We start from the raw sequence: 26,228 nt of genomic DNA, 5'->3' as shown, positions 1-26,228 counted from the left end.
TGGAGAAAACCGCAACAATATTCCCAAGGAGTACCAAGAGATATATCTTAACTACCCAGGGATGTTCAAGGTACTGGCAAGTTATTTTAACAAAGGAGATGAAGGTAGTGAGGGTGCCATTCTCTATTTCCTCCATAAAAAATCTCTCGGAGGAAAAGGTATAATTGCTAATGGTCTCCATGAGGTGGTACCCGAAATGCAGAAACGGCTTCATTACGAATCCCAAATACCAAATAACCCCCAATGCCAGCGTTTTAGTAACAAATCTCCCAGGCAAAACATCATTAATCACGGCAGAGCACAACAGACTACAAAACCCAACTCCAATTTTTAACAGGTACAGTAAAAACAAGAGCATGGTGCAGAACAAACGAATATGTTACCAGATATAAATTCCTTAATATGTTCTAAATAATCTGTCGTTATCTCAACCCTTCGTGCCCCACGTTGGGCGCCAAAAAGGACTGTCGTGGTTTAACCCCAGCCAGCAAAAATAAACGCCACGCAGCCGCTCGATCACCCCCCCCCGGTGGGATGGGGGAGAGAATTGGGAGGGCACAAGTAGGAAAGCTCCCGGGTTGAGATAAAAACAGTTTAATAATTGAAATAAAACTAAGTAGAACAGTAATAATAAAAGTGAGAACAACAACAATAACAGAATACACAAAGCAGGCAATGCACAACACAACCGCTCACCGACCGCCGACCGCGTGTCACGAACGGGGGGCGAGCCCCCCCACACACCTGGTTTTTATACTGAGCATGATGTCACATGGTATAGAATACCCCATTGGCCAGCTGGGTCCACCACCCCGGCTGTGCTTCCCCCTCCCGGTGCAAGCATCACCCAGCAACAGCCAAAGCATCAATGGGCCATCAACGCTCCTTTCACACCGAACCCAAAACACAGCACACCCCCCAGGCTACTGGGAAGAAAGTTAACCCTGTCCCAGCTGGAACCAGGACAATGGTACAGTAAGTGGGGAAAAAAAAGGGAGGAAGAGAACATGCAGTTTGTGAATTTAAGTGACAGGACCCCGAGTTGTAGAGACTGCAAAGTTTTGCCTTTATCTTGATTTGACTCAGTTAGCATTACAGGTATTTTTTTATTTTGATAAGCAGCCTAGCTTCTGCTCTAATGTGAAATTGCAGAGAACAGTTATAGCTTGAAAGAAGTTGCATTTATCCATTTGAAGCTTCAGCAATGAGTTCATCCCCTTCGTGTGACTGGCAATGCTGCCAGCTCCCATTTGCTGATTTATAAGTATCTCAGGACTGTTTCCAAGAGGGGAGGGCATGTGCTTGCAAATATACCTCAATCAAATCCATCTTTAAGTCTTTTGTAGCTTTGCATCAATTATAATTGACCATTGGGTCAAGAAAGGGAATTTATCTCTGTATGCCCTCACTGTTTGCTCTGTGCTAACACCACCATCGGGTTCAACTGCTTGGCTGAAGATCCATCCGTGTAAAAACTACCACCACGGGATTCTGCCTCATTACTAGGGTCTTTCCTGCCACATTAATGCAAATATTCACAATCACTAATCTCTCTCTTAATTTCTCTGTCTAGAAATATAGTAGAAAAATGGTCTTCTATGCTGTTACTTGAAAATTATCTTCATTTTGGAATGAGCTGAAAGTACCTGTATGGAAAGTTGCAAAAATGAACTTTTGAACAACGCAGATATGATTGCTCTGGCCAGAGAAATACCTAAATTTTTAACTTCGGTTTTCCAGAGGTTAAATGCTAGACCCCTGTTTCTCCATAAACCAGTGGGTCAAATTGCTATGTGTATTTGGAATCTGAATTGTCTTTTCAAGGGCAAGGAAAAAGACTCTGGGAAACACACAAGCTCTAACCTTCTATGCTATGCAAATCTTCCAGTGTAACCAGAGCCATTGCGTCTGCTTTCTGTCTTCCCACCATAGATCATACAGAAGCTGCCCAGGTGCCATGGAGCTCCCCGGGAAATGGATTTTTAGTGGTATAAATTAAATACAATTTTTGTTCTGGTTGAAGAAGGCAAAGAGATGTTTGGTACTTGCCCTTTCCCAAGCACACAGCTCAGCAGAGTGGTCTCCACAGCCGTGAAAGCAGAGGCAGTTACAAGGGTGTCCTTCACTGAGCTTTGAGGTAAAGGTGTATATCTGAAATCAGAGAAAGAAAAAAAAAATCTGTTTAAGACAGAGAGAACCTCGGGACTATTTTCTTTAGGGATTGCAGCTTCAGCCTGTTGTCAGGATCCTGCACTAGGACGGTGGGTGGGAGCTGGCCTTTGCTCTTGGTGCAACATGCATTTCATCTAATTCTCTGATGCCCTCACAGTACAGATTTGGGTTTTGGAACAATCTCTTGTTTCAAAGTATAGTCATTGTACAAGCAAATTAAAATTCCTGTGATACTTATTTGTACAACAAAGCTTTGAAATATGTCTATGAAAATATACTGGCCTGATCACGTTATTAATGGTCTACATTTATCCTGACAGTACACAAGATATGAGAGCATCTTTCAAGATGCAGACATGTAGCGAGTCCTGTGAATGCCAGGCTGCCTTACTTGTTTATGGATGAAGAGGGATTGCAAAGCCTGTACAATATGGCTGCACTTGCCAAAAAATCCTTCCTTAAAAGTTTAAGCTAAGCGAGGTCAGTATTTAGATGAAAATAATTCACAATCCTAGAGTCACAGGTTCAGGTTTTAGATGAAATTGCCACCTAGGTGAGCATGCACAAAAATAATTTTCTCAAGGTAGATGGAGCTGCTTAAATTATTTAATTACAGACTGTGATGTCTCGCATTAACTGCCCTTATTCTTTTCTATCAGAAAATGGAAGGAAAAAAAAAGATATAAGCATGTAGAAGTTTGGGGGTTTTAACGAGCAAAAGACATTTCTGAATTTTATTGGATACAGAACACTGTAACTGAGACTGTTACGGAGGGAATTACATTAAAAGAGGCTGTTCTTTGTCTAAGCATGGTATCACAAGTGGAAGTGACAAGGAGCCAGTGAAGTTTGGTGTGGATATCAGACCTGGAAAGCACTTTGGAAGAATTTAACCCACAAGTTTAAAAAAAAAAAAATTCTTTAAAACCAAATTTTTGCTCTCCCCTAGAATCAGAGGAAACTATGTTTATAGCTCCACAGCATCAGTGCTGTTTCAGAGGTATTAGTTTCTGTCATGCACAGGGGAAATTTTTTTGTTTAAGCTTTATCAACACACTCCAAGGAGTCGGTTACGCTTTCCTTCCTGAGTGCCCTTGGTATCAAGCCGAATCTCTGTGTCAGTTGATCAGTTTTCCGGAGGAGTAATTATCATTGAGTGATTATGTTTAGGAAAGGAAACCCCAAAAATACTTGTTCACACTTGCAAAGGCACCCTTTCAGTAGCAGCTGGTGTCCAACTGATTCAGAATTCACCTGTGTGCTTCACATGCTTCACTTGACCTGCAGCCAGCATTAAGCACAAAGCTTAACATTAAGCAGTTGGTGACTATTTTACCTCATCAGACTACTCTCATGATTAATTGTTCTAGTTTGGACACAGACTGTCCCTCCTGTTGCAAAAGCACAGCTCAACACAGGTGGTAACCCACCAGTACACTTGTCAGATCCAATTACGTATGTCAGCTTAAAGAAACATGGTTGGTAAACTTAGGTAAAAACATTTTTAAAGAAAAAAAATCACTTACCTGACACACATTATTTAACAAACTAACAACACCATCCATGCTTTTCTTTTTTCCCTCCGTTGTATTCAGGTTACACTGTGGTAAGGCAGCTTGAAGTTCATTTCTTTCCTTCTCAAGTCCTCTTTTTTTTTTTTTTCCCCCTCAAGTACAATATTTACAGTGCAAATTCAGCAAGGAGATATTTTAAGGGCAGGCCGCTCAATACTTTATTTTTCTAGAAAAGTAATTAAAACAAATAAAATGGGGGGGGGGGGGTTAAATAAAGCTTATTTGTGGTCACAAAGGCATTGTCCACTGGGAATCCACAGTTTTCATTTTGAGGCAACTTTGGTTTAAAAAAAAAATACCACAACATTTAGGAAAGTCCAACCAGGCTATTATATTAGTATATTCTTACGTTAACTTTCAAGTGAAGGTTGGAAGCCACACTTACACTTAGCAGTTCCTACCTCACATGGGTCGAGAGTGCAACCGTTTCAGTCCCAGCAGTAATATTTTTTAGACTTTCCAGCTCCATTTAATGTCACATCATATATCACCCTCCACCACTGCCTCTGTTAAACACACTACTCAGGCAGCAAGCCGGCATGTGCACATGCAGCGGTTTGCAAACCAGCCGGAATAATTTCCACTCCTTTTTAAGCTACTATTAAGATGCGCCTGGTTTTGTGAAAACAGCTGCATGGGTTTAAAAGGAACTTCTTAGGATAAATTTGACGAATGTTAAAATCATCATACTTTTCAGAGGATCCCCTTGCATTTCATTATTTTATATTCATTATATTCCTATTTAAAAGCTAAGTTTGCTACCAAGAAACTCAAAAAAAAAAAAAAAAAAAAAAAAAAAAGAGTGAACTACCCAGTGAGGAACTTTCTGCTAACAAGGGCAAGTTTCTTGGATTTATGTCCTGGCGATCATTTCCCCTGGCTTTGCTCCAACACAGTCACACGTGCAGAAGTCAGATACAACACTGCTGCCTTTCAGCTCCTGGGAGGGCTTTGCATGGCTGCCTGGCAGCCCCGCACCTCGCGAGGCAGCGGACGCTGACCCTCCACCTGGAAGGACAGGCTGCAACCGCTGGGACCGTGCGACTGTGTTGGCAAATCTGGTCTTACCCAGCTCAAGCCTGAACATGAGCCTGTACCTGATACTTCTGAAATGTTGCAGGGAGGAAGCCTGGATGCTCTTCCCCTCTCTCCTCTTTGTCCAAATTTGTTCACCACTGGCCAGAGCTGGAAGAAGGGGCTACAGGTCTGTCATACCTGCAAGTGCTGGTACTTTCACCAAGTGACAGCAGAGGTTTTCAGCCCAACCTCCCCTCATAGGTATTTTTTTAGGATGCCGAGACCAATATGAGCCTCATCCATCTTCCCCAGGAGGGCTTATTTTCCAGAGAAGACAGGACTGTCGATGTCAAGAGAAATTATTTCACCCAGGACTGTGCTCTGATCCTTTGGGTATACACCATATTTAGTCTGTTGCTGAGAGGGGGTTGTTTCGGTATTTTGTATTTGGCACGTTGATGGGAATTCCTAGAGGATCCTAGCTTTCCCTTTTTGGGATGTCTCCATCCACAGGTCTTACTGCACAAGGCTGCTGGCTACTAACAGGGGAAGGAGGGGGGGACAGCTGGGGACTGAAGGTTCGGGGGGTGTGAGGGAGGTTTGACGAGGACCAGATCACTCCCCACCCCTGCAGGTCGGGCTCCCGGCACCCTGCCCTCCTCCCCCGGCGCAGGGTGCCTGCCGCCTGCTCCTTCCACTGCATCCCGGGGACTGCTCCCCCTCAGCTATGCATCACTTCTTCCTTTTATGGACAGAGGGAGGTATTTCTTATATATGAAAAAGTGTTTACAGTCCTTTCTCAGGAACTGAGCTGCACACCGGATCGCAAGAGAAACTTGGGCAAATCCGCTGGGAAGGTGGGAAATGACCCTCTTGGTCCCCAGGGGCAAAGGAGGCTTAAACCAGCCCCAGGCTCCAGATGTCACATAAACACCCGGAGACCCAGAGCAACCTCCACCCACGCATCCCTGCTGTGTTAGGAAAAACCCTCTTCTCTCAAGCAACCCCTGCATTCAGGGACGTATCTTAGCTCCAGAAAAACGCACTGAGGGTGGGTGGGAAACCTCCTGTGCCGCACGGGACCGTCATCTGCCCCTCGTCCTTCTGGGGGGGCCATGAGGGGCGAGGATGCTGCCAAGGCAGGAAGGAGTTAAAGGTCCGTTTGCTTGGCCAAACAGTTTCACCCTAGGAAAAGAAAAACCTCCGAACTGGTGAGTGAGGGGCACCCATTTCGAGTTAGGGGCGCCCCTTCCATGCCTTCCCGAAAGCCAGAACCAGCCCGCTTCCCTGAAGAGCGGCTCGGGGCAGGGGCAGCAGCACAGGGGTAGGCCCTGCTGGGAATGAGGTCCTTGGCTCAGGCTGTCTGTTTTAACCCAGGTACCGAGAGGATTTTCCAGCAGGACGCGGTTTCCAGGGCCCCTCCCCATTGGCAAGATTCTCCTCCTCTATATAGGGAGGCTGCAAAGGCGGCGAGGACTTGGGCTGTCCCGGCTGGTGGCTGTACAGGTTCCCGACTCTCCAATTCACTCTCTGCTCCCCTAACCGGACGCCTGTGAGTACCGCGGGGCCGGAGGTCCCTGCTGGGGACGGGGCTGGGGGCTGGCCGCGCTTTGGGATGGAGCAGTTTGGCAAGCTAACTGTTACGCTACTTTGCAAACACATTCAGGGAATTAACCTGCAGAGACAGTACGAATTAGAAATGGGAACCTATCGGACACGCTCAAATGGTTTATCCTGATTTGCGAATTACGGATTGGGTTCTGTTTAAAATGTATCAGAGACCACGCGCGTTTGAAAGCGTGCACAAATGTTCTAGGCTGTTCCTTAGTCACTTCTAAAACTGCTATCGCCGAATCGAGCCTTAAAGACACTGGCTGCAGAGCACAAGTTGCGCTCCAAGCCAGCGGCAACGCAGCCCGCAAGGTGCTGCGCGCTGCCGGATGGTGGCAGGTACCCGCTGCAATTAAGCTTCACATCTGCGTTCAGTAAAGAAGAAACCTGGTAGCCTGATCTTCTTTACGTATTTCTACTTTTTCAGTGCTAATAAAGGAACTTAGTGCACTTCCCATGCTGCTTAAAGAAAGTATAACCAAATAAAATAACTAGCTTGTCAGTTATTTTAAATGGGAAAAATGCTTAAAAATTAGAAGAAGAAATGGAAACATTTTTACAGAAATGCCTTAGCATTACATATATGTGTTTTTAATATACTGGGAAAAAGTTTAAGCCAAACTAATTTGATAATTCACTGAACTACATCAATTCGAGTAATTTCAAATGTGACATGCCTCTTTTTTTTAAAGGGAAAATAGAGCAACAAACATCTAACTTTAACAAAATAGTGTGAGTAAATTAAGACGACAGTAGATGGCAGTATAGAAAGCAGCTTCAGTGTCATCCCAGAAGTTCACTTGCTTCTTTCACACACACATAAATATATGTATGTGTATGTGTGCACGCTCACATACATAAACGTTGATATGTATGTGAGGCATATGTGTGTGCATAATTAAGAAGCAATAGGAGATATTTTAAATATAAGAGAAATCAGAAGGTTTGTCATTATTATCTAATCCATAGGTCTCATAAAATCTTTTCTAAAATGCACTTGTTTAAAAACAAGCCCACCTTCTCTTTCACTCAAAGCTTTGCAGCTTGCAGCAAGACGCCGTGCACGGGCTGACTTGCTGAACTCCCAAAGTTCACCGTTCCCCCAAGCCACACAGAGGCTAAAGCGATGAACCCCAGAGAGCAAAGCGCTTGATTAAGGAGTCGCTTTAGTTTAGTACATGATACTCCCCTGCCTGTATTCGCTTAGATGTAAACAATGATTTTTATTATCTCTTTTGCAATTGACATGCTAGTCCCTAAAAGGTATTTGTTTTGAATTTGTTATCATTACATTTTTGTGGAACAGCTAGTATTGAGAAGAACATCGCCATATATGGTAGCATGCATAGATGTATGCGGAGGATCCCGACTCTTTATAATTCAATGAGACTTATTAGTGGCAAATCTGTTGGCTTTTCTGTTAAGTATGTTAATTTTAGAAGAAGCCAAGAGCTAGAGATAGCTTTCCAATTTGTGCAAAGTCCAGTTAAAATATGGATTATTTATGAATTCTAATGAACATGCAGAATGTGATTTACATAACAGAATGACATTTGGGGGTATTTGAAAGAGCTGGTATTTTCTAGATAAAGGGAATCTATCCCCACACAACGCAATTCAAGTCTTTTTTCCTTCTTTTCTAATTTTTACAATCTATAAACACAGCTAATAACCTGGGCCAATTTCTTTGGAGTATTAAAAGAGCTATCAAGTGTTTAATCAGAGTTATGTAGTAACTTGCATTAACAGAGGTGAGAAGACCTGATAGGAGACCAAGGCACTTACAGGCAATTTGATTAAAGTACACAGAGAACGCATTTAAAAAAAAACAACCAAACAAAAAAACCCAGCCCTATGAAATTACTAAAAATGTTCTTTCTTAAAATACAGACTTTCCCTCTTCCATGGTTGCACAACAATAAACTAGTACTGATGATACCTCCATGTTCAGATGAAAACGTCCATGATGAGAGTCAGCATTTGAGGGGTGACCAGTGGGGACCAGTGGGGAGAGGTGAAAGGCCAGGAGGGATTGGCAGCAGCGCTCGTGACAAGGCTAACTGTGCTGGGGCACCAGATCCCAAACCAAGATCACAAGATTAGGATTCACCCCTAGAGTTTCTTTTTTTCAAGCAATGCTCAGTTGGGTAATTCAGTTAAGTACTGGAAAAGTAAAACATAAGCAACCTGCAAAGAATATAGTCAAGAACTACTGTAGCCCAAGAAATGCAGTTTGGGTCAAGCAGCAGGTTGCTGCTACACTCTTCCATCAAAAACCACTTATGAGAGCAGGACTTGGTTTCTGAACATAATTCACATACTTGGTTATATGTTCCTTTGTTCTAACAATTATTCCCTGTGCGGCTGTGATAAGCTTTTGTACGGACATGCACATCCTGCAGAGGAAGGGAGAAGCGTCCTTTATCTTCTCATTAGGAGAAAAGCAGTCCCTCTGAGTTCTGACTCAGGAGGCAATTCTGCTTGGCCAATAACCTTTTAATTGAAGTGCACTTCCTGGAAGTATTTATACTTTGTCCTTGGAATAATATACTCAGGATAAACTGATTGTAAAGACAGCATTCAACTTCTGTCACTGACATGATAAGGGAAAAGACAGTGAAGATCAGCCGGATATATCTGCAGTGGGACAGCAGAAGGAGGAACAGAAAGTAAGCTGTGGAGGTATGCATGCCCATGCGTACGTGCACATTTGGGGTTGAGACAAGTATAACAGATGGATCCAGTCTGGAGTAATTTGGCACATTTCTAAGGCAAGAAACTTCATATCAGTAGTATTTTTGCAATTGCTTTTCCTCCTCCCTTCCTCAGGATAGCTCACCTCTGAGTATAGAAGTATTTACTCTTGTATGTGATTTGGGTATCGTCTACCCAAAAGAATGGATGAGAACCTCTTACCACTCTTGCAGAGATAAGATACTGGTGTCTGTTTCTTTTAGCCAGCCCTACAGATGAAACCCAGGAACCGGCTAAGGGGTAAATTTTGCCTTCTCAGGGAATGTTCTCAATAGGCAGTAATGAATCTTTCCCCTTAGCCCATTTCCCCAATATCAATCATGTGCTGGACCAGTGCAGTTCAGTCTTGATCAGAGATGGACCAGAAGGTTTACTGCCAATTATTAATCAGAAAGCTTCAGCAGCTCATTAGTTCAGTGCACAACACCTCACTAGGACAAATCTAGTTGAGTTTCTGGAGCCCCTTCCGTTCAGAAACCTTCCTTTAATATTAATACACATTAATTAACATTCATTAATCTATTAAACTATTAATATTCATTAATCCACACTTCATAACTGCATTTCATTTTTTGCTACAGTGGTACTCAACTGCTGCTCAAACTTTATCCTCAGATTCCAGAGGATCAGTCCTGAAAAGTTCTTTTTACACAAATCCATGTTTTCTCCTCTTTGTGTTTCAGAGGAGTTACAAGACCCAGCTGAGACTGTCTATTCCCTCTCTCTTGTAGGGGGTCTATTCTTACCATGTTCAAACTAGTCAAACATATTGCTTAGATCTAAGGACAAAAACTTGTTTCTCCAAGCTCTGCAGCTCATGCCACCTCTTACACCTTCCAACCTCATCTGGCTTTCAAAAAGACTGAATTTAAATAACAAGGTGCAGGAAGTTTTATATGCAGGAAGAAGTAGGAGAGCGTAGTAGAGTACAGACGTGTAGAGTTTCATGCTGTAATCTGTGGAAGATGTTTTTGACCTAGCATGTAACAAGGAAAGGAACCTTCCCTTGGTCCTTGGGCAACAAGACAGTGCAGAACTTTCGGGTCGTCCCACTGGTGACGTGCTTTGTAGCAGGCCAACAGTTTTATCTTCAGTTGGGTTTTTAGGGTAGGTGGGCAAGATGATTCAGCAGTTTGATTTCCACCATCATCATTTGTGGGCAGCCTCAAATTAGCAGGATTTGACTCTGTGAAACACAGCTCTGCAGTTCAGTCTAATTTTTGGTGTTTCTGACAGCCATACCAAATTCCTATTGATTTGAATGTGCTGTCACTTGGCACTTAGCCACGGGCAGCACAATCCAACCTTTCTGATGCTTCAGGATGACCATATAGCTCTCTCTTCTGGGCCTAGGATGGACCGAAATCCTCCCACTCCATTGCCGCAGCAGTTCCTCCCACACTGCTGGGGCAGTGGGGTGGAGAACGTGCCTTGCCCATTGCTACCGCAGCGGGAGGAGAGAGGCCATAGCAGGCTCCCGCTGCTCCCCGAGCCCCCGGCTCCTGGAGCCGCAGCCCTGGCAATGGGGCAGCGCTCCCTTTTTTCCCCTGTCCGGCCGCTTCACCCTGCGGCCGCCAGCTGGAAAGCTCAGCTGGAGAGAATACCATCTCCATTATTGGAACTGTGCGGCTCTACCAGCCCTCTTGGCAAGGAGGGAACATTTTCTGCCTTAATCTACACAGAGGTCAAATAGTTTCCTCTTGCAGCTCTCTTCCAAGAATCCCCTGGGAGAGAGCTAAGGGCCACATCCTACAGAGCTCCCTCGCAGAGACTTGACGGCGGTGAACACTGCACGGGGGCCAGCGGTGATGCACAGAGCCAAGCTGTGAGGGTCTCCCTCCCGTTCACCCACACCACCACGCACATCGCATGGGTGCGGATGACCTGGCTGAATTTTCCTGTTGAGATTTTCCAGGCAAGGCTGGTGGCTCTAGAACAAGCACTTTTAGAGGAAAGCTGTTCTTTTTTTCAGATGAGAGAATTGTTGAGGGAGTTTAGGGAGCTGGGGCATCTAAGTTCCACTGAATTTCAGTGGGATATCGTCTAACCCTTTTAGGCGCCTCTAAAATCCTAGTTTTGTTTTTGAGCTTTATGTCACCTTCTGCATGATCCATGCTTCTCTCTCAGACCCCTCACACAGTCTGGCCTTGCAAAAAAGCCATTAATCTGTGGGAAGGCTTCAGGGACAAATATTTGGAAACCAATCTCTGATACTCCCAGAGCACAGGGTGTCCATTTGGCTACATACCACAGAGCTTGGTCTTCACAAATATCGTTCTGCTTATGGGTTGATTGCTGACAACTTTAGCAGTCAGTTCTCCAAACTCCCTCAAGATTCATGTTTGTTTGAATGCTGTAAATATTAAATTCATTCTCAATAAGGAAATGAAACAGCCTCTGTCTCCTGGAGATGTTTTTCTTGGGCACACACTCTTCTCTGCTCCCCACTGTAGCTCCTCCCCAGCTCCCCTCTCTGCTCCGCTGCATGGAAGGTTTCCTGATTAGCACCACTCTTTCCCTGCTCTGTAGCAAACCACAAGAAGTCCTCTGTTTACTCCTTTCCTCATTTAGAGCTGTGTGTCACATAGGACAGAGCAGAACACTTACAAAAGCTCCAGCATTATCAGCAAAGCCCTTGCAGCTACATCCTAACGCCCAATGGCCAGAGCAGGGAAGAAGCTGCCTCCTCCCTCCCAGACATGGTGCAAAGCAGCCAAACCCCTCCCATTGCTCTCACCTATGGAGCAGATACGTCTGGCTGCTTTATCCAAGTGCGACTGCACGATGCTGTTTTATCCGTATGCCGCTGCATTACACAGATGCATCATCCTTCCAATTTGAGCATCATGGCTCAGAGTATCAATAGCTGATGCAATTTCCAGGCTTGTTTTATTTCTTGTCTCTCTCATGTGGTAGACACCCTTCACAAATGATCAGTTCCCACTGTCTGAACCGTGGAAAGGGGATAACTCTAAATTACTTCTCCTTCACCAGCAGTACTGATAACAAATTTTTTCCCTTTTTTTAATCTTATACTTCTCCAAATGAAATGGTATTAGAGTGATTGGAAGTAGTCCTTTGCAAAAAAAGTTCGTTTCTGTCCTTTCTGGAACACAGCCTGGGAACTGTTCTTCTACTAATTATTTCATTATTGCACTGGTATTTCAGTATGCACCCAACAGTATTTGGCTGATGAGAAATTTTTTATGTATCTGAATTCAATTAACTTTGTGATGGGCAGGAGACGAGGCTGCAGGAAGCTGTTCAGCTGGTAGTCTTGGTGCAGTCCCGAGAGTCTCATTGCACAGACATTAGTTATCCCTGATCTTCAGTACAACATAAACAAAATAAAGGGATAAGCCCAGGTGTCCTCATTTGTTTTAGTGCCATGAAGCTTTTGGTTTAGGCGATTTCATACACAGTGACAAAGGAATGGGAATCCGAACACAGATACTCTAAGATATCTAAGCTGGCACCCAAAAGTATCTGCATGGAAATGTGAGCTATGACACAGGACCTGTAGTGCTTTGGATCTACCGCATGGCAGATTTGTCAGATGTGTTTAGCCTGGAACATCTCCACATTTGCCTCCCTTTAAAGCAGAATATTTTGCTTCCTCAACAGGTGTCTGCTGAGTCAAAATGGCTCAAAAATCTCTCAGCGATGATGAGAAATTCCTCTTTGTGGACAAAAACTTCATTAACAACCCACTTGCCCAGGCCGACTGGTCAGCGAAGAGACTGGTTTGGATTCCATCAGAGAAACATGGATTTGAAGCAGCAAGTATCAAGGAAGAGAAGGGGGATGAGGTGACAGTTGAACTGGCAGAAAATGGAAAGAAAGTGACACTGAGCAAGGATGACATCCAGAAGATGAACCCTCCAAAGTTCTCCAAAGTGGAGGACATGGCAGAGCTGACTTGCCTCAATGAAGCTTCAGTGCTGCACAATCTAAGGGAGAGATACTTCTCAGGTTTAATTTATGTAAGTAGAACCAGCCACGTACACGGCATTTCCTATTGCACGCTACCATGTCCCATCATGAACAAGGTAGATCCCACCCACTGTCAGGGATACAGTCCTCGCATGTAACAGTGCCATGCAAGTAGACACCCCTCAGCAGTGGCATCCCAAACCAAAAGTGTATTTAGTTCACTTTATTCCCCATGACTCTCCTGCTTCTTCAATAATTGCTTCTTTAGTCAGTTAAAAGACACGAAGGTTTCTTCCCCAAAGCCTGCTAATTCTGAAAGGATATTGTTGGCTTGGAAAGTACTCTCCAATAGCTGAGCAACACCTCAGTCCTGCTGCTTTGAAATAAATCCATAGGGACTTTTGAATTACTTCAATGTAAACCTGAACAAGTTTCCAGTAACTTGCAGAAACATTCGGAAAAGCCAAATCATGCAGTCTTTTCTCAGGCGAAACTCCCACTGAAAGGCAGCTGACAAGTTCTGATTTGGTGGGTGCTTGAGTAAAACCTTATGTTTGAATAAATGAATAAACCCACTGGATTTAAAGTGAGAGTACCCATATGCTCCAGTTTGTTACTGAACCGAAGTCATGCATCCACTGAAACATTTTTTTTTTTAGCTTGTTGGTCAACTTACAGATCAGACAAAAATACAAATTCTCTATGTTCATGTGAATTAGGGCCAACATTATTCTGTCCTCCAGTCCACACAAGTATATTAATACAAGCGTATTTTGACATTAATAATCCTGTAATCTATCTGCATGAAAGCCCAGAAAGTTTCCATGGAACGTAGCTGTTATCTTTGATTTTACATGGAGGATCCCTATGCTGTGCTGCGGAAAAGTAATCTACAGTTTCAATCTACGACAATTGTACTTGCATGACAGACCACTGATGAGTGGAAGAAAGTGCAGAGCTTAAGTAACAAGGTTTTAGGAGCAGGGGTAGAGCTTTCATTATTAATGTGAGGAATGCTAAATTGGAAAGTAGGAAATGAAGCAGAAAATAAGATAGTTATATATAGTACAACAAAGGAACTATTGAATTGTTATGCATAACTTAAAAGAGCTAAGCTCAAGATCTTTCCTTCAGGAACGTACTAAAATGCACATCAGCAAGATTCCTGAAAGAAGCTAGACTTTCCATCTTTTCAGTATTTGAGTTTATTGGATTTTAGGTTTGCAGGTGAACATATGGACCTATGTGCTATTATATCAGAACATGCAGCATTAATTACTAAAATGGAATTTGTCTGAAAATGTTCTGCATTGTTGCAAGATCTGAAAAGAATTATTAGAAGAATAGTGGGATAAAATGTGTGGGGTTTATTTCTTTGTTGTTGATGTCGGCAACACTCTGCATAGATGTTCCAGGATTCCCAATATGTTTACTTCGTGGAACTTTCACTTTCTACAGTAAGAGGAAATTAATTTCAAAAAGTGGATAATGCAATTAGAAATCAAAGAATTTTTCATGGAGACATAAATGGAAGTGTATCTGAAGTTAAGTTTTCTTTCTCAAGAGACTAGATTTTAAGGTGGTAAATTAACAGTTATAAAGAAATTTATTTTGACTTGTATTACAACAAGTTATTAGTATTTTCAGTAACCAAAAACTGCTTAAAACTGTCCAGCCTTACACAGTGCTGGCCTACTAGATACTATCATACCTCTAAAAAAAAAAAAATTATAGGGGAATCGAAACAGAATTTGAGGTTTTGTTCTCATCCACTTGCAAAACTAACTGTAAACAACAACCTCCTGGCTTTGCCACGCAATGCCTACCTTGCCTCCCTTGGAGTCCCACACATACAAAGAGAATGTGACCTTAACATTTTCCTCTTTAGAGCATCACTGACACAAATGGGGATTCCCAATTCCACTAAAGAAATAAATAATATGCCCCTTTGCCCCTTGCATTTATATTAGATATTATTAAATAAAAAGATTCAGTGCAGAAATTCACAGTGACTGTACACTGGAAAAAAACACCTTGGCTTTTTTCTTCATCACAGATAATTAAAAAAGAAGGGCAAGAAGTGCGTTGCCACTAACTCGTGTTTCACGTTGCTCAGAACAAACAGAATATGCCTTGTCCACACACAAGTTTGACCAAAAATGATTATATACACATCAATAAAATAGCAATGCCAGTTCAGTGGATTTGAGAGTAGAGTTTCTTGTGCCTGTACTCATAGGCACTACTAATTCCGTCTTCACCTAACAGTGCAAAATGCTTTCTTAAATACAGAAAACTATATATGCATATTAGAATCAGAAGTAGGATTCTTCTGCCCAAACTTAGGAATTTACAACATAGATGTGTGTATTTGTGCCAGTCTCTCTAAAATACCCATCAGCAGTGACTGTCCAAGGGACACACAAGCTCCACACTCCTATGGACACTACCCCCAAGATACCTCAACCATCTTCTGTCTCCAGACCCTCTAGGGAGGGATACGGCTGTGGGTAGACTGTGCCCCAAGGAGAATGATTTAAAGCATGGAAACTTCAAACCTCCCACTTTCAATCACATGCTTGGCCAACTGGCTCACTTATCTTCAAAACATCACATATATTACTCAGGTTTCCCCGAATCCTTGCAAAGCAGATGATACCTAGAACTACAACCGGTGAAACCAAGAGGTCTTGGTCAGCTTTCCCAAGAGAAGGTATCGGTCACAGTCCAGTTAGAAATGGGGATTCCTGAACCCCCTCAGCTCAGGCTTTTGCCCTGCCTTAGTAACCTGCTTCTTGTGCCTCAGAGTTGGTTCCTCAAAGGTATGTTACCGTACGCCTGAGTGTGCAAAGAGCCCTGCATGTGGCAAGTCAGGCAAATGAGTATAAATCTCAGGGAAGTGAAGGCCTAAATAATTTCCTGAATTGGAAATTTATTCTCCTACTATTTTATTTACTTGGTTGGGAATGATTAGTTGAGTGCATACAGTAAATCTATTTCTACTGAAAATGAAGGCCTTGCTATCCTTTCCTTAACAGCCCTGGTAGTCATTCTAGGACAAAACACTACCGCTTTTCAAGTGTATTGTCCCTGCAGCACTAAAGTTCATTTTAGAATCACAGAATCGTTTAGGTTGGAAAAGACCTTTAAGATCATCAAGTCCAACCGTAAAATGAATATGAATAGAGCGCAACATACATTTTGACACAAATAGCACAGTTTCATTCTGAACTCCAGCGTCAATGAAAATCCAGCACAGTAATTATCTACTTTCCACATCAGAGGTTTTAGCTTGAGGATATTGAGAGCTGGCAAAGAACTTGAGCTTGATTTTCTTGTTATCTGACTCGAGACTGTGGAAACACAGTCACAACCTGTAACGGTAGGAGAGGTCCTCATCACCACCCAGAGCACCCCAGACGTTCTCCTGCCCAGCGCGGAGCACCCAACCTGCTCCTCGCTGCTGGATGCTGCTGGATGCTCTCACCGTGTTTGCTGAATACCATATAAAGCGCTCAGGCTGTGCCGAGACCGTGTTGTGCCATTTCCTATTATGGTCAGGAAAGGGAAATCCCTGTGCCCAGAGCCAAGGCTCCCAGATGCCATTTTACAGCCCTGCGCTGCAGTGCTTCCTATGGGGGAACCGAGGCAGCTTGAGCCGTCCTCGGGCACGGCCCTGAGAATAAGGCTCGGCAGCAGCTGCACGCCACAAAGCACTCATTCACACAGCACGGCAATAAAAAAAGATACATCCAAACCCACTTAAGCCTAAGTTAGAAAGAGCGTAATTTCATTATTTCAGTTTTTTTAAACTGGCATGGTTTAAAAACTAACAGCCATAGGCCAGCTTAAATATCCCAATACCCCTGCAAGTATAATCCCATAGGTTTGTAATTTTTTATTTTAGGGTTTTAAATTTTTTCTTTTTTAAATGGAAACCCTATAAACTGCTTACTTTTAGTAACCGTTTGTAATATATGGCTCACCATCTATTATCATATGCTATTATTTCTGCTCCCAGTTCAATAGCTGGAGCTTTCCAAATTAAAAAAAAAAGAACAAAACCTGGATGAACAGCAATCAGCTGGTAGGCAATGTTCTTGGTTTTTTATGTATATATTTTTATATGAATACCTTAATTAAACTGTAAACAGAAACCACATTTTCCTTAAATTTCTTACAGAAATAGTCAAATAGTGAAGGCATGACTATTCTGTTAAGACATCTATTTGGAACTTGAGAAATCTTTTTTTTCAAGGAATCTCATCAACCATTATTGTTATATGGTGTTCATATAATCTTTTTTACAAAGCCGCCTTCTAACATCAATCCAAGCTTCTTACCTAGGATTTAAGTTTACAAAATTTGACACCTACCTGAGCAGAGGACATACTCTGGTATGAAAAGACACATAAAAAGAAATAGTATGAAGTATTACAGTTGTTACATCACCACAGATAAGGGTGATTCACTCTGTACTGAAAATAACTGAAGTCAAGAAGCTCTAACATCAGATCAAAGCATGGTGTTTCTACAGATTGCTAAATTCACATGCTTTCTAGCAGTTTGTTTATTAGAAATTATTATTTGTGCACTTGGAAACCACCCATACACGTACATTCAGAAATCGCTGCTTCATTTGTTACACTAGGCAGAATACAAAAGAGTGTTATTTGCTAAAATCCTGTTAGCTCAATGCAGCTGATGTCTGTGTTTCCCAGACTAGACATGGCACATGATATTAATTCCGGTTTTTATTTGAATTTCCTTGCAGACTTATTCAGGTCTCTTCTGCGTGGTGATAAATCCCTACAAACAGCTGCCCATTTATTCGGAGAAGATTATCGACATGTACAAGGGAAAGAAGAGGCATGAGATGCCGCCCCACATCTATGCTATCGCGGACACAGCCTACAGGAGCATGCTGCAAGGTAGGCGACTTTAATGCTGCAGTTCTTAGAAATCACTGCACAGTAACATGGGAGAAAACACCTTATAACTCCACATGTGCTCCTGCAAGAAGCACAGCCAGAAAAGATCCGTTACGGAGGGCGACACAGGCTTTCTAGAAGTTTCAGAGGAATTCTTTGGCAGGAACGGCAGTCCACAAACACTGACTCAAAAAGGAAAAACAATCCTTTTACCCATCTGTGTTGAGGCGTGTGGGAAGGTTTCAAAGTCAAGCAAATAGTTTTGGCAAATACGGGCATGGAAAATGCTCCCTCTCCACCAGTGGAGTAACTCTCCAAAGTTAGCTGCTAGCGCTGCTGGATCTGACGGCGCTGCTCCTCTCTCTCTCCCCTAGCAAAGCAAATTCAAATAATGTTTTGGGGCTCTTTCATTACAGCCTAATGCTAAGTTGAGATGTGCTCTGTTTTCCAACAATAACGGCAACGAGCAGCAATGGGAAAGGGTCAGGCCCCAAATGGTGCAAACAAAACCTTCAAAATTCACAGTCCTCTCCTCCTCCTGCAGTCACTACTGACGGACTAAGGGGTTTTTGCTCTAGGGAAAAATCATAAATTTAGAGATGAAAAAGCTATAGCGATGAAGGTATGAGGCTGCAACACCTGCAGACTGCAGGGACATGACCAGTTGCCATCTTGCAGCGACCTCGGGGGCTCCAGGAAACCAAGACTCTGCAAATGCTTTGAAATTTAAATGCCCTCGTTAGGGGCCTGATCCTGCAGAAATTCTTGCCAGTAACTATGGTGCAGCAAGGTTCGTGGGCTCGGCCCTAATGCTTCGGGCTTCCCGGTTTGGAGCTTAAGGATTTAAGGGTTTAGGGCTTATAGGTTTTAGATCTGACTGGGGAAAACAATAAACAGCATCTAGAAATTTCAGTTTAGCAGCTAGATTAATACCCGGTGTTGATTTCTTTGTAATAATTACACACATACATAGAACAGTGATTGTTACTGAGAAATGAATCCGTTCAAAACCACTTTGCGCTTCATCTGACTACGCAAGTCACAGCATTTCTCCAGGTGCACAGCGCGTTGTAATCGCAAGGATTGCAGTACTCCTGTACTTGTCCTACTTGAAATATGACCCTGATGAGTTTACTAGAAGTTACAAGCAGTCAGTTTGGCATGTCATAGTTAAGTGCTGTTTTCTAAAGCAAGACTTGGACTAGACACAGTCCTTCCCCACAATGAAAAAAAGATCATCTTACACGTGACAGGCTTCCAGGCCGTCTAAATTGCCCGACCCCAGGCAGACTTCTACTGACTGCAAATACCAACCAAATCCCTGTCATTTTGGTACAAGCACTATATATAAGCACACACACACAAACACAGCAATGGTGATTGATATCAAAGGAATCAAAACAGGTCTTTCCCCAAAAAAAATTCCTGAGTATCATATGTACTAACTGTAATGCTAACAAAATAATCCAAATAACCAAATCCTTAGAACTTCTGAAGATTATTTACGTATTTAAGTCAATTCCCTAATTATAATTTAGGTTCCTAACTTTAGAATCTTACATTTTCAGACATACAAGTGTTCGAAATATAGTTAATTCAACTCTAAACCCAGAACACTAGGTATCTACTTTACAATATCAACCTTTTTTCTTCCTATGGCTTGTATGACATTTTTTTTCTGGAGCTATTTCGGTTCTTTTATTTGAGTGCATCCCAGAAGGCAGAGCTACAGCGCGGCAGAGAAGGAGGATCAATAAAGCAACAATAAAAGACACCCTGAAAACAGACCTTCCTCCTTACTGTAACAGCAGAGTTATTCATGAAGAGAGGCATATAAAATATGTTTAGGAGTGAGGGGGCAGGTGCTTTTAGAATAACATGATTCAGTAAATACAATTTTTGATGTAACCACAGTTATAAGAAACTTACTTGGCATAAGCTCCTCCCACGAAGCCACGGCCATGTATCTGTCTTCCAGACCAAGCCTTGAACTCTGTGCTCTGCATCCAGCACTGTCCTGCTCTGAGGAGGCCCTGAAGTCAGAGCAGTCCTCTTTCCTGAGATCCTTTATTTAAGCAGCGAGCCTCGCAGGGGAGCTCTGCAGGAAGCTTTTGGCTCCTGCAGGTCATTAGCAACGTTCTGCTCATTCAGCTGTGCAGAATACTGCTACTTGTCCCTAAAAATGGGATGGGGAAAAACAACTAGGTAAGGGCTACAAGCTATCTGCAGAAAGAGAAAAAAACTTAATACTACAGCCTATGCTGAAACAGAATTGTTTTGGCCTGACAGTACATGAGTTTTCTGCTTAACGTGAAACTAGTATCAGCATAGATCAGCCTGATCCCGGCAGCACAAGGGCCTCTTTCACTCTTCCTCTCTCTGTCTCCTGTCCTTCCTAACGCTCTCCCAGGCAGCGGGGATGCCACTGGAGCTGGCTTGCCCTTCGCTGTGGTCATTAACTGCATCTAGAACAGCCTGGGTTCAGCTGTGACTCCCAGGCAGGGTGCTGGGAGGAGGAGGCAGCAGGAGTGCATGCTTCTTTCTATTCACTTTTTTGGTGCTCATAATAATTTCCTAGCCTCACCAATTCTTGGGGAAGCTTTACGCCTCGTTATTCATGTGCCCCGTTTGCAAAGAATTCTTCTTGACGGCAGAGAGGAGGGGGAGAGCCAGTAGAAAGAAAAGAGGAGGGAATAGATCATCAGTTGAACCTTTAAGAGAATGCTCTTCCACCGCCTCCCCTCCTAACCACGCACAGCTGGCACGGCAGCCGGGGAGCAGTCCCACAAGAACTTGCATCACAAGCCCAGGACACCCACGCTTTACTTGCTTATTTACTTGCACATGCCATTTTGGAGGCTCTCCATCTCTGAAGAGGGCCCCAGCTGGTTTTAAAGCTGTGCTTTTGTTTGTAAAAACGTACTCGTGTTTTGTGCACAAAACTAAACCAAACCTCAAAATAACTCCAGTTATTCAGCCAAATTGTATTCGCATTCGAGTGGTGAAAGTGGGCGTCAACATGATTGTGTGTGTGTGCATGCAACATGCATAGACATAGAGGGTTTCATCGTTTCTTGTAAGCATATTTGCAAATGGAATATAAACAAAAATTCTTACTTATAAACACAGATCGGGGCACTGAATGTTTTCCTTGTGAAGTTTCAGTATTGCTCCTTATCTGGGAAACTTGCATAGTTTCTTCTTGCCAAAGTAAAATATATCTTAGATTCATGAGACTGAAGAATTATATTCTGGTACTTCATGAGCAGGGCCACTTGGCCAAGAGCAATCAGCTTGTTCAGATGTCTTAGGGAACATTTATCTTCCGGTGGATCAAGCCTCAGTGTCTGCAGATCGCTGGTCCTATTGCAGGCTCATCATCTGGGAATCACAGCCCTCCACATTCTCACCCTCTCCTCTGTTGGCACGAACATCCAGCAAAAAACATGAGCTGTGCACTCTGTACTCCTCCTCTGCTTTAGGGACGTACTTGCTTAGTGTATTCATTAGGGATGACGTTTAAGTCCCATCAAAGTTGTTCTGGTAATAACACTTAGCTACGGTTAACAGAAATCAGATAATTGGGCTTTCTTCCAAATATGCAGGAAAGCTGACATCTCACAGGACACGGGAATTAACAGAGATGTTGGCTGGGCAAAGGTAAAATTTCCACTTGTTTCAAGTGGTTCTGAGCACCTAAAACCCTTTTACAAATCACAGTCATGCTGTCTCATGCTCAAACCAGGGTGCTTGTTGAATCTACTGATTACGTCACTAATGCAGTATGATTATTGCCCAGGCACAGCCACGGATGCTCATTTCCAGCCAGAACAAGAGTAAACTTCATTCACTTTAGTTTTCTTTAATCTAAAAGACTAAGAGAATATAATATGCCACGAGAGCATTTTGTGTGTGTATCTGTCCCCAGGAGCTACCACACTGAACTGGGCCCCACTGACTGTCTTTACAGACAAACTAGCTGACTACTACTACTTTTAGAGACTGCGATCATAAAAAATCACCCCATGCTTCTGCACCCACCTCTCTCTCCTGTGTTGCGGATGAAGTAGCTCCCCAGTGGCACAGCTGCCACACGAAGGGCTCGACCCCCTCGTTCCAACTCTTGCGCTGCCAGCACCAGTCTTCATGCAGTCATGACACAAACCTGCTCTGGGTGAAAACCACCTCTTGCTTTTTGCTGAATTAGTTTTAAGGTGGGTCACCCCTGCCTGGCGCGCAGGGTGGCTGCACGAACGCTGGAGCAAGGAGAGGGCAGTGCAGGCCAGGGAAGTGGAGCTGGAGGTGGGTGGATGCCTTCTTCTGCAGCACTGCCAGCTTCCAGTGATGAGGGAGCTGAGACACCAGTCCAGTAAGGATTAGTAATTCTGCTGCCTTCTGCCCTGCTTGCAGCAAACAGCAAATAAGTGATAAACAATACAAATGTGAAAAGTCAGGTTATGTAGCAGTAGTAACAGATACAGGTTTCCATGCGGATGATAAGGTTTTTATTAAGTTGTCTGGCAGTAAATCATCATGGGGAAGATATATTACGGCTTTCTGCAGATTCAAGAAGGTTATCTATTTTCTGCAAAGCCATTTTTATGCAAGCTTGAGTTAAAGATGGAAAAACAAACAACCTGGTAGTTACTGGGAGGTATGGGAGGGAAACACAGTTCCCAAGATCTCAGAAAAGGAGGCTGCTGTGAAAAGCCATCTGTTTACCGTGTCCTCAGCGGGACTGTACAGAAATGTCCCCTTTAGGCAGTGTAGTTATTAACAAATGTAAAGAAGCAGTAAGAGAGTGTTGGAACATGGTTTCAGTCTGGTTTTTTCCTTTTATGGTAAAGCTGCCAACTTGCTGCTTCATTGTGATAAACCATCTGATTTTGTTTGTGATTAAGCAGAGCTCGCTGGTCTATCAAGAACAGAGGGGCATATGATTCTTACAAGCAATCTGGAGGTGCTTGGTGAAAAAGCTAAGCAGATTCCAGAAAAAAAAAGAGTCAACTGCATGTTTAGGAAAGCTGGTGGGGTTTAGAATGTAAATGTAGATCTCTATGCTATTAAAAATTGAGGAAAAAATTAAAAAATGTCCAAAACATCTAATATAGACATAGAGGGGGTGATAGTCTTCCAAGTAGTGTCAAATTTTTTAAGAAGGCATTAACCAAAAAGATATTGGAAGCTAGAAGACATATTTTGTTACTTTTTAAGCCCCAGGAATTACATTTAAGGAGTTTTATTCATGCAAGTCATTCTCTTCTGATAGATCTACCCACATAAAGTTGCAGACTCCCAAAATAGGGCACAGTCCTTTCTATACAGAATAAAATATTCCAGAACAGAAATAGGAGCAATCAAATGGGAGAGCCCTTGAAGGTAAATGGCACCAGTATCTGCAGCTCAAGTCATAAAAGAATAGGATTACATTTCCTGATATATTTCATCATTGCCTTTGCAATTTGTTAGAACTGCTGAAGGAAATAGAGTAACATCTGGAATTCTCCCTCCACGAATGTGAACAGGACAGTTTGTCAGCATGAGGTTTTGCAGGACAGGCTGCACAGTTCAGCCACAGGGCTGCAAGCTTCGAGACTTCATATGGCTGCCAAGCACAAGGGAAGTTAGAAGGGGATACGTCCACTGACCAAGAGAGAAGCTTGCAAGAATGCCATGGGGTTGTTCACCTACAGAGAACAGGCAAATCGCATAGGTCCAATCCTGGAAGCCTTTCAGACTACAAGAGAAAGCTGAAATCAAATAAATAATTTCAATTTTCCTTCCAAGAACCCCCAACTGCCCTCAAGCAAGTTGCTGTCAGTCAGAGTCACAAAGTGCTGCTTCACCAGAAGGCATCCTTGGAGAGCCAGCAACCACCCAGCAGTCCCTGCTTTCAGTTTGAGTCCTTCCAGGACCAAAGAGCCACCATTCCCTCCATTTCCCTCTTATTCCCATTTCAGCAGGATTTGTTCCCTGTACCTGCATGAGGGGCTGGGCTGATCAAGTCCAAAGAAATTCAGTAACTCAGGCTTGGCTTGCACAGCCTGTTCTCTATCCCAGAGGGCACTTGGTGCAACTTCTGACCTTCCTAATCCTTCTTCTGCTCTTACATTTCAGCAAAGCTGCCCATATGCATGCACTCATGCAAATCCCTGTGGTGGGCCAGTTTATGAGATACCTTCAGGAGGGGTTTTTCACTTACTGGGTAGCAAAAGAAGGGCAGCAATGGGCAGCAAAGAGTAGTGAGAAAATACTTGGCTTGGAGAAGACCAACTTTTTCTAATGTTCCCTGAGCTCAGAAATTCCACTGGCAACTCTGTATCAAGGAGTCACTTTTATTTTCATTATGGTATTTATGGGTTTGTGATGCAATATCAATATATGCCCATGGTTTCTATTTACACAGCAGTGTATTTTTAGAAAAAATTCTACTGTTCTCACTTTTTAAACTTAAAAGAAAGCCTAGCTCGTATCCTGCAGTGAAAAATAAACATGGCTCACAGCTCCTCTCCTCCCAAATGTTTATGTGGAAGAGTCCTGCTGTGCTGATTGCTGACAAATATCTCCAATAGAAATGTAATGAGTCATTTTGCAGCAATTTACCGAATAAAGCAGTTAAGTGGCACCATTTGCTGTGTGAGTGATCAATAAAGCAGTTAATGTTATAGCTGTTGAGGAACCGGGAGTAAAACAGTTGTTTAATATCAATCCAAACCATAGCAGAATCCTCTACTGCTTTCCCTAGACTGGCTGTGGTCCAGGCAGCAATTACAACTTGCAAGCTTAATAGGTCGAATTTATCTCCATTATCTTTACACAATACAGAAAGCTTGTTTATCTCATGGTATTTATTACATACAGGGTCAGTGACAGGGGCAAGCAATCAGGTAGGTAGCCCTGCAAGTCACCCCACACACTGAATAAAAGGAGGAAGGAGTTCATGTCTTAACCTCTGACCAGAGGCTCCACTGGGCTAATGCTAGCTCTGCATCTGATAAATAATGCCAAACCGTACAGAAACACTTGTTTCTGCCTTAGTTATCTGCCTCAAGTCTCAGATTTGTAAAGTATGCACACTTTTCAAAAATGTATTTGACCTGCCTGGGAATTTATTTTCCTAGGTCAGACGATTTCTCTACAGTCTGTACAAGGCAGTCCGTGACAGCCTCACTCAAAGAAGGGCCACCTTCAGTGCCAGGGCAGGCTGCTCAGAGCCTTGTTCAAGTCTACTTCCAAACAGCTCCAAGGATGGAGAACCACCCCTCTCTGGGCAACCTGTCCCAATGCTTGACCGTTCCCACAGTGAAAAAAATTGTTCTACTTCAGAACTGATCACAACAAACATGCTAGTCATGCATCTTTACGTAGAGGGCAAGTTGTAAAGACTCCCATTATCACAGACCTTTCTGCAAGTCTTGGTTCAATGGAGCTTTACAAAATAGTTTAGCATTGTGGAGCACGTTATGAAACCTCAGTGGGTGTTCGTTGTCCATCCCAGCCTGAGATCAGCTACGTAAAAAATTCTGTGTAAAAGTTCTGAAAGAAAAGAGAAACCCCGACTCCAAAAGCATAAGCAGGGGGGAACCCTGCAGGAGCAGGTTATGGAGCTAGGATGTAATCCTAAACCTTGCTGCAGCATTACAGTGTGCTGGACTCTGCTGCGCAGAAACCTCTTACATGCCTCACATAGTGGAAATGGAGACTTCGGTTCACCTTTTTATAAGTGGAAATGGAGACTTCGGTTCACCTTTTTATAAAGTTTGAGCCACAATGCATTTCATGGTCCTGTTCATAGTAAAAAGCATGAAGAATACTTATGTACTTGTTGACATGCTCTTGTAAAATACGTGAAGTATCTTGTTTTATCTTACTCTTTGGAGAATATCTCAGAGAAATTACTTGTCCTCTTGATAAAAGTTGTCTCTCAGTCTGAAATGAAATAGAGAGTACATTATTCAGGTATTTGAACTGCTCTGCTTTCAAAATTTAAAACTTTGCATGACCAGCTTAAAACATTTTAGTTTTTGATGCCTTATCTGTCCAGACTTTGTCTCAAGTGGGCTGCTAGTCATACTTCATAAGCGTAGTAAAAACTTGAGTTTCAGGTTTGAAATTTGCAATTATAATCTTCTTATAGGGAGCCTGATCTTTTTGCTGTCCTCATTACAGTTCATCTCTAATGGAATTTACAAAAAATATTTTTGAACTCTTAACCTTTTGTTCATTTTTTGTACAA

The 26,228-nt window shown here is 42.9% G+C and overlaps 1 protein-coding gene across 1 annotated transcript in view; it reads left to right on the top strand.

Moving 5' to 3' along the window:
* The first annotated feature begins 4,899 nt into the window (after positions 1 to 4,899).
* Positions 4,900 to 26,228, top strand: part of MYH11 (myosin heavy chain 11) — a 63,833-nt gene continuing 42,504 nt past the window's right edge. Inside the window, exons 1-4 of the mRNA XM_075165070.1 lie at positions 4,900 to 4,950; positions 6,141 to 6,315; positions 12,753 to 13,111; positions 17,836 to 17,992. Coding sequence (XP_075021171.1) covers positions 12,770 to 13,111; positions 17,836 to 17,992 — 499 coding nt within the window. The 5' untranslated portion in view covers positions 4,900 to 4,950; positions 6,141 to 6,315; positions 12,753 to 12,769. The remainder of the gene's footprint in view (positions 4,951 to 6,140; positions 6,316 to 12,752; positions 13,112 to 17,835; positions 17,993 to 26,228) is intronic.

Source organism: Calonectris borealis, chromosome 16 (genome assembly GCF_964195595.1).
Source record: "Calonectris borealis chromosome 16, bCalBor7.hap1.2, whole genome shotgun sequence".
NCBI lineage: Eukaryota > Metazoa > Chordata > Aves > Procellariiformes > Procellariidae > Calonectris > Calonectris borealis.
This window is presented reverse-complemented; position numbering and strand designations above follow the sequence as displayed.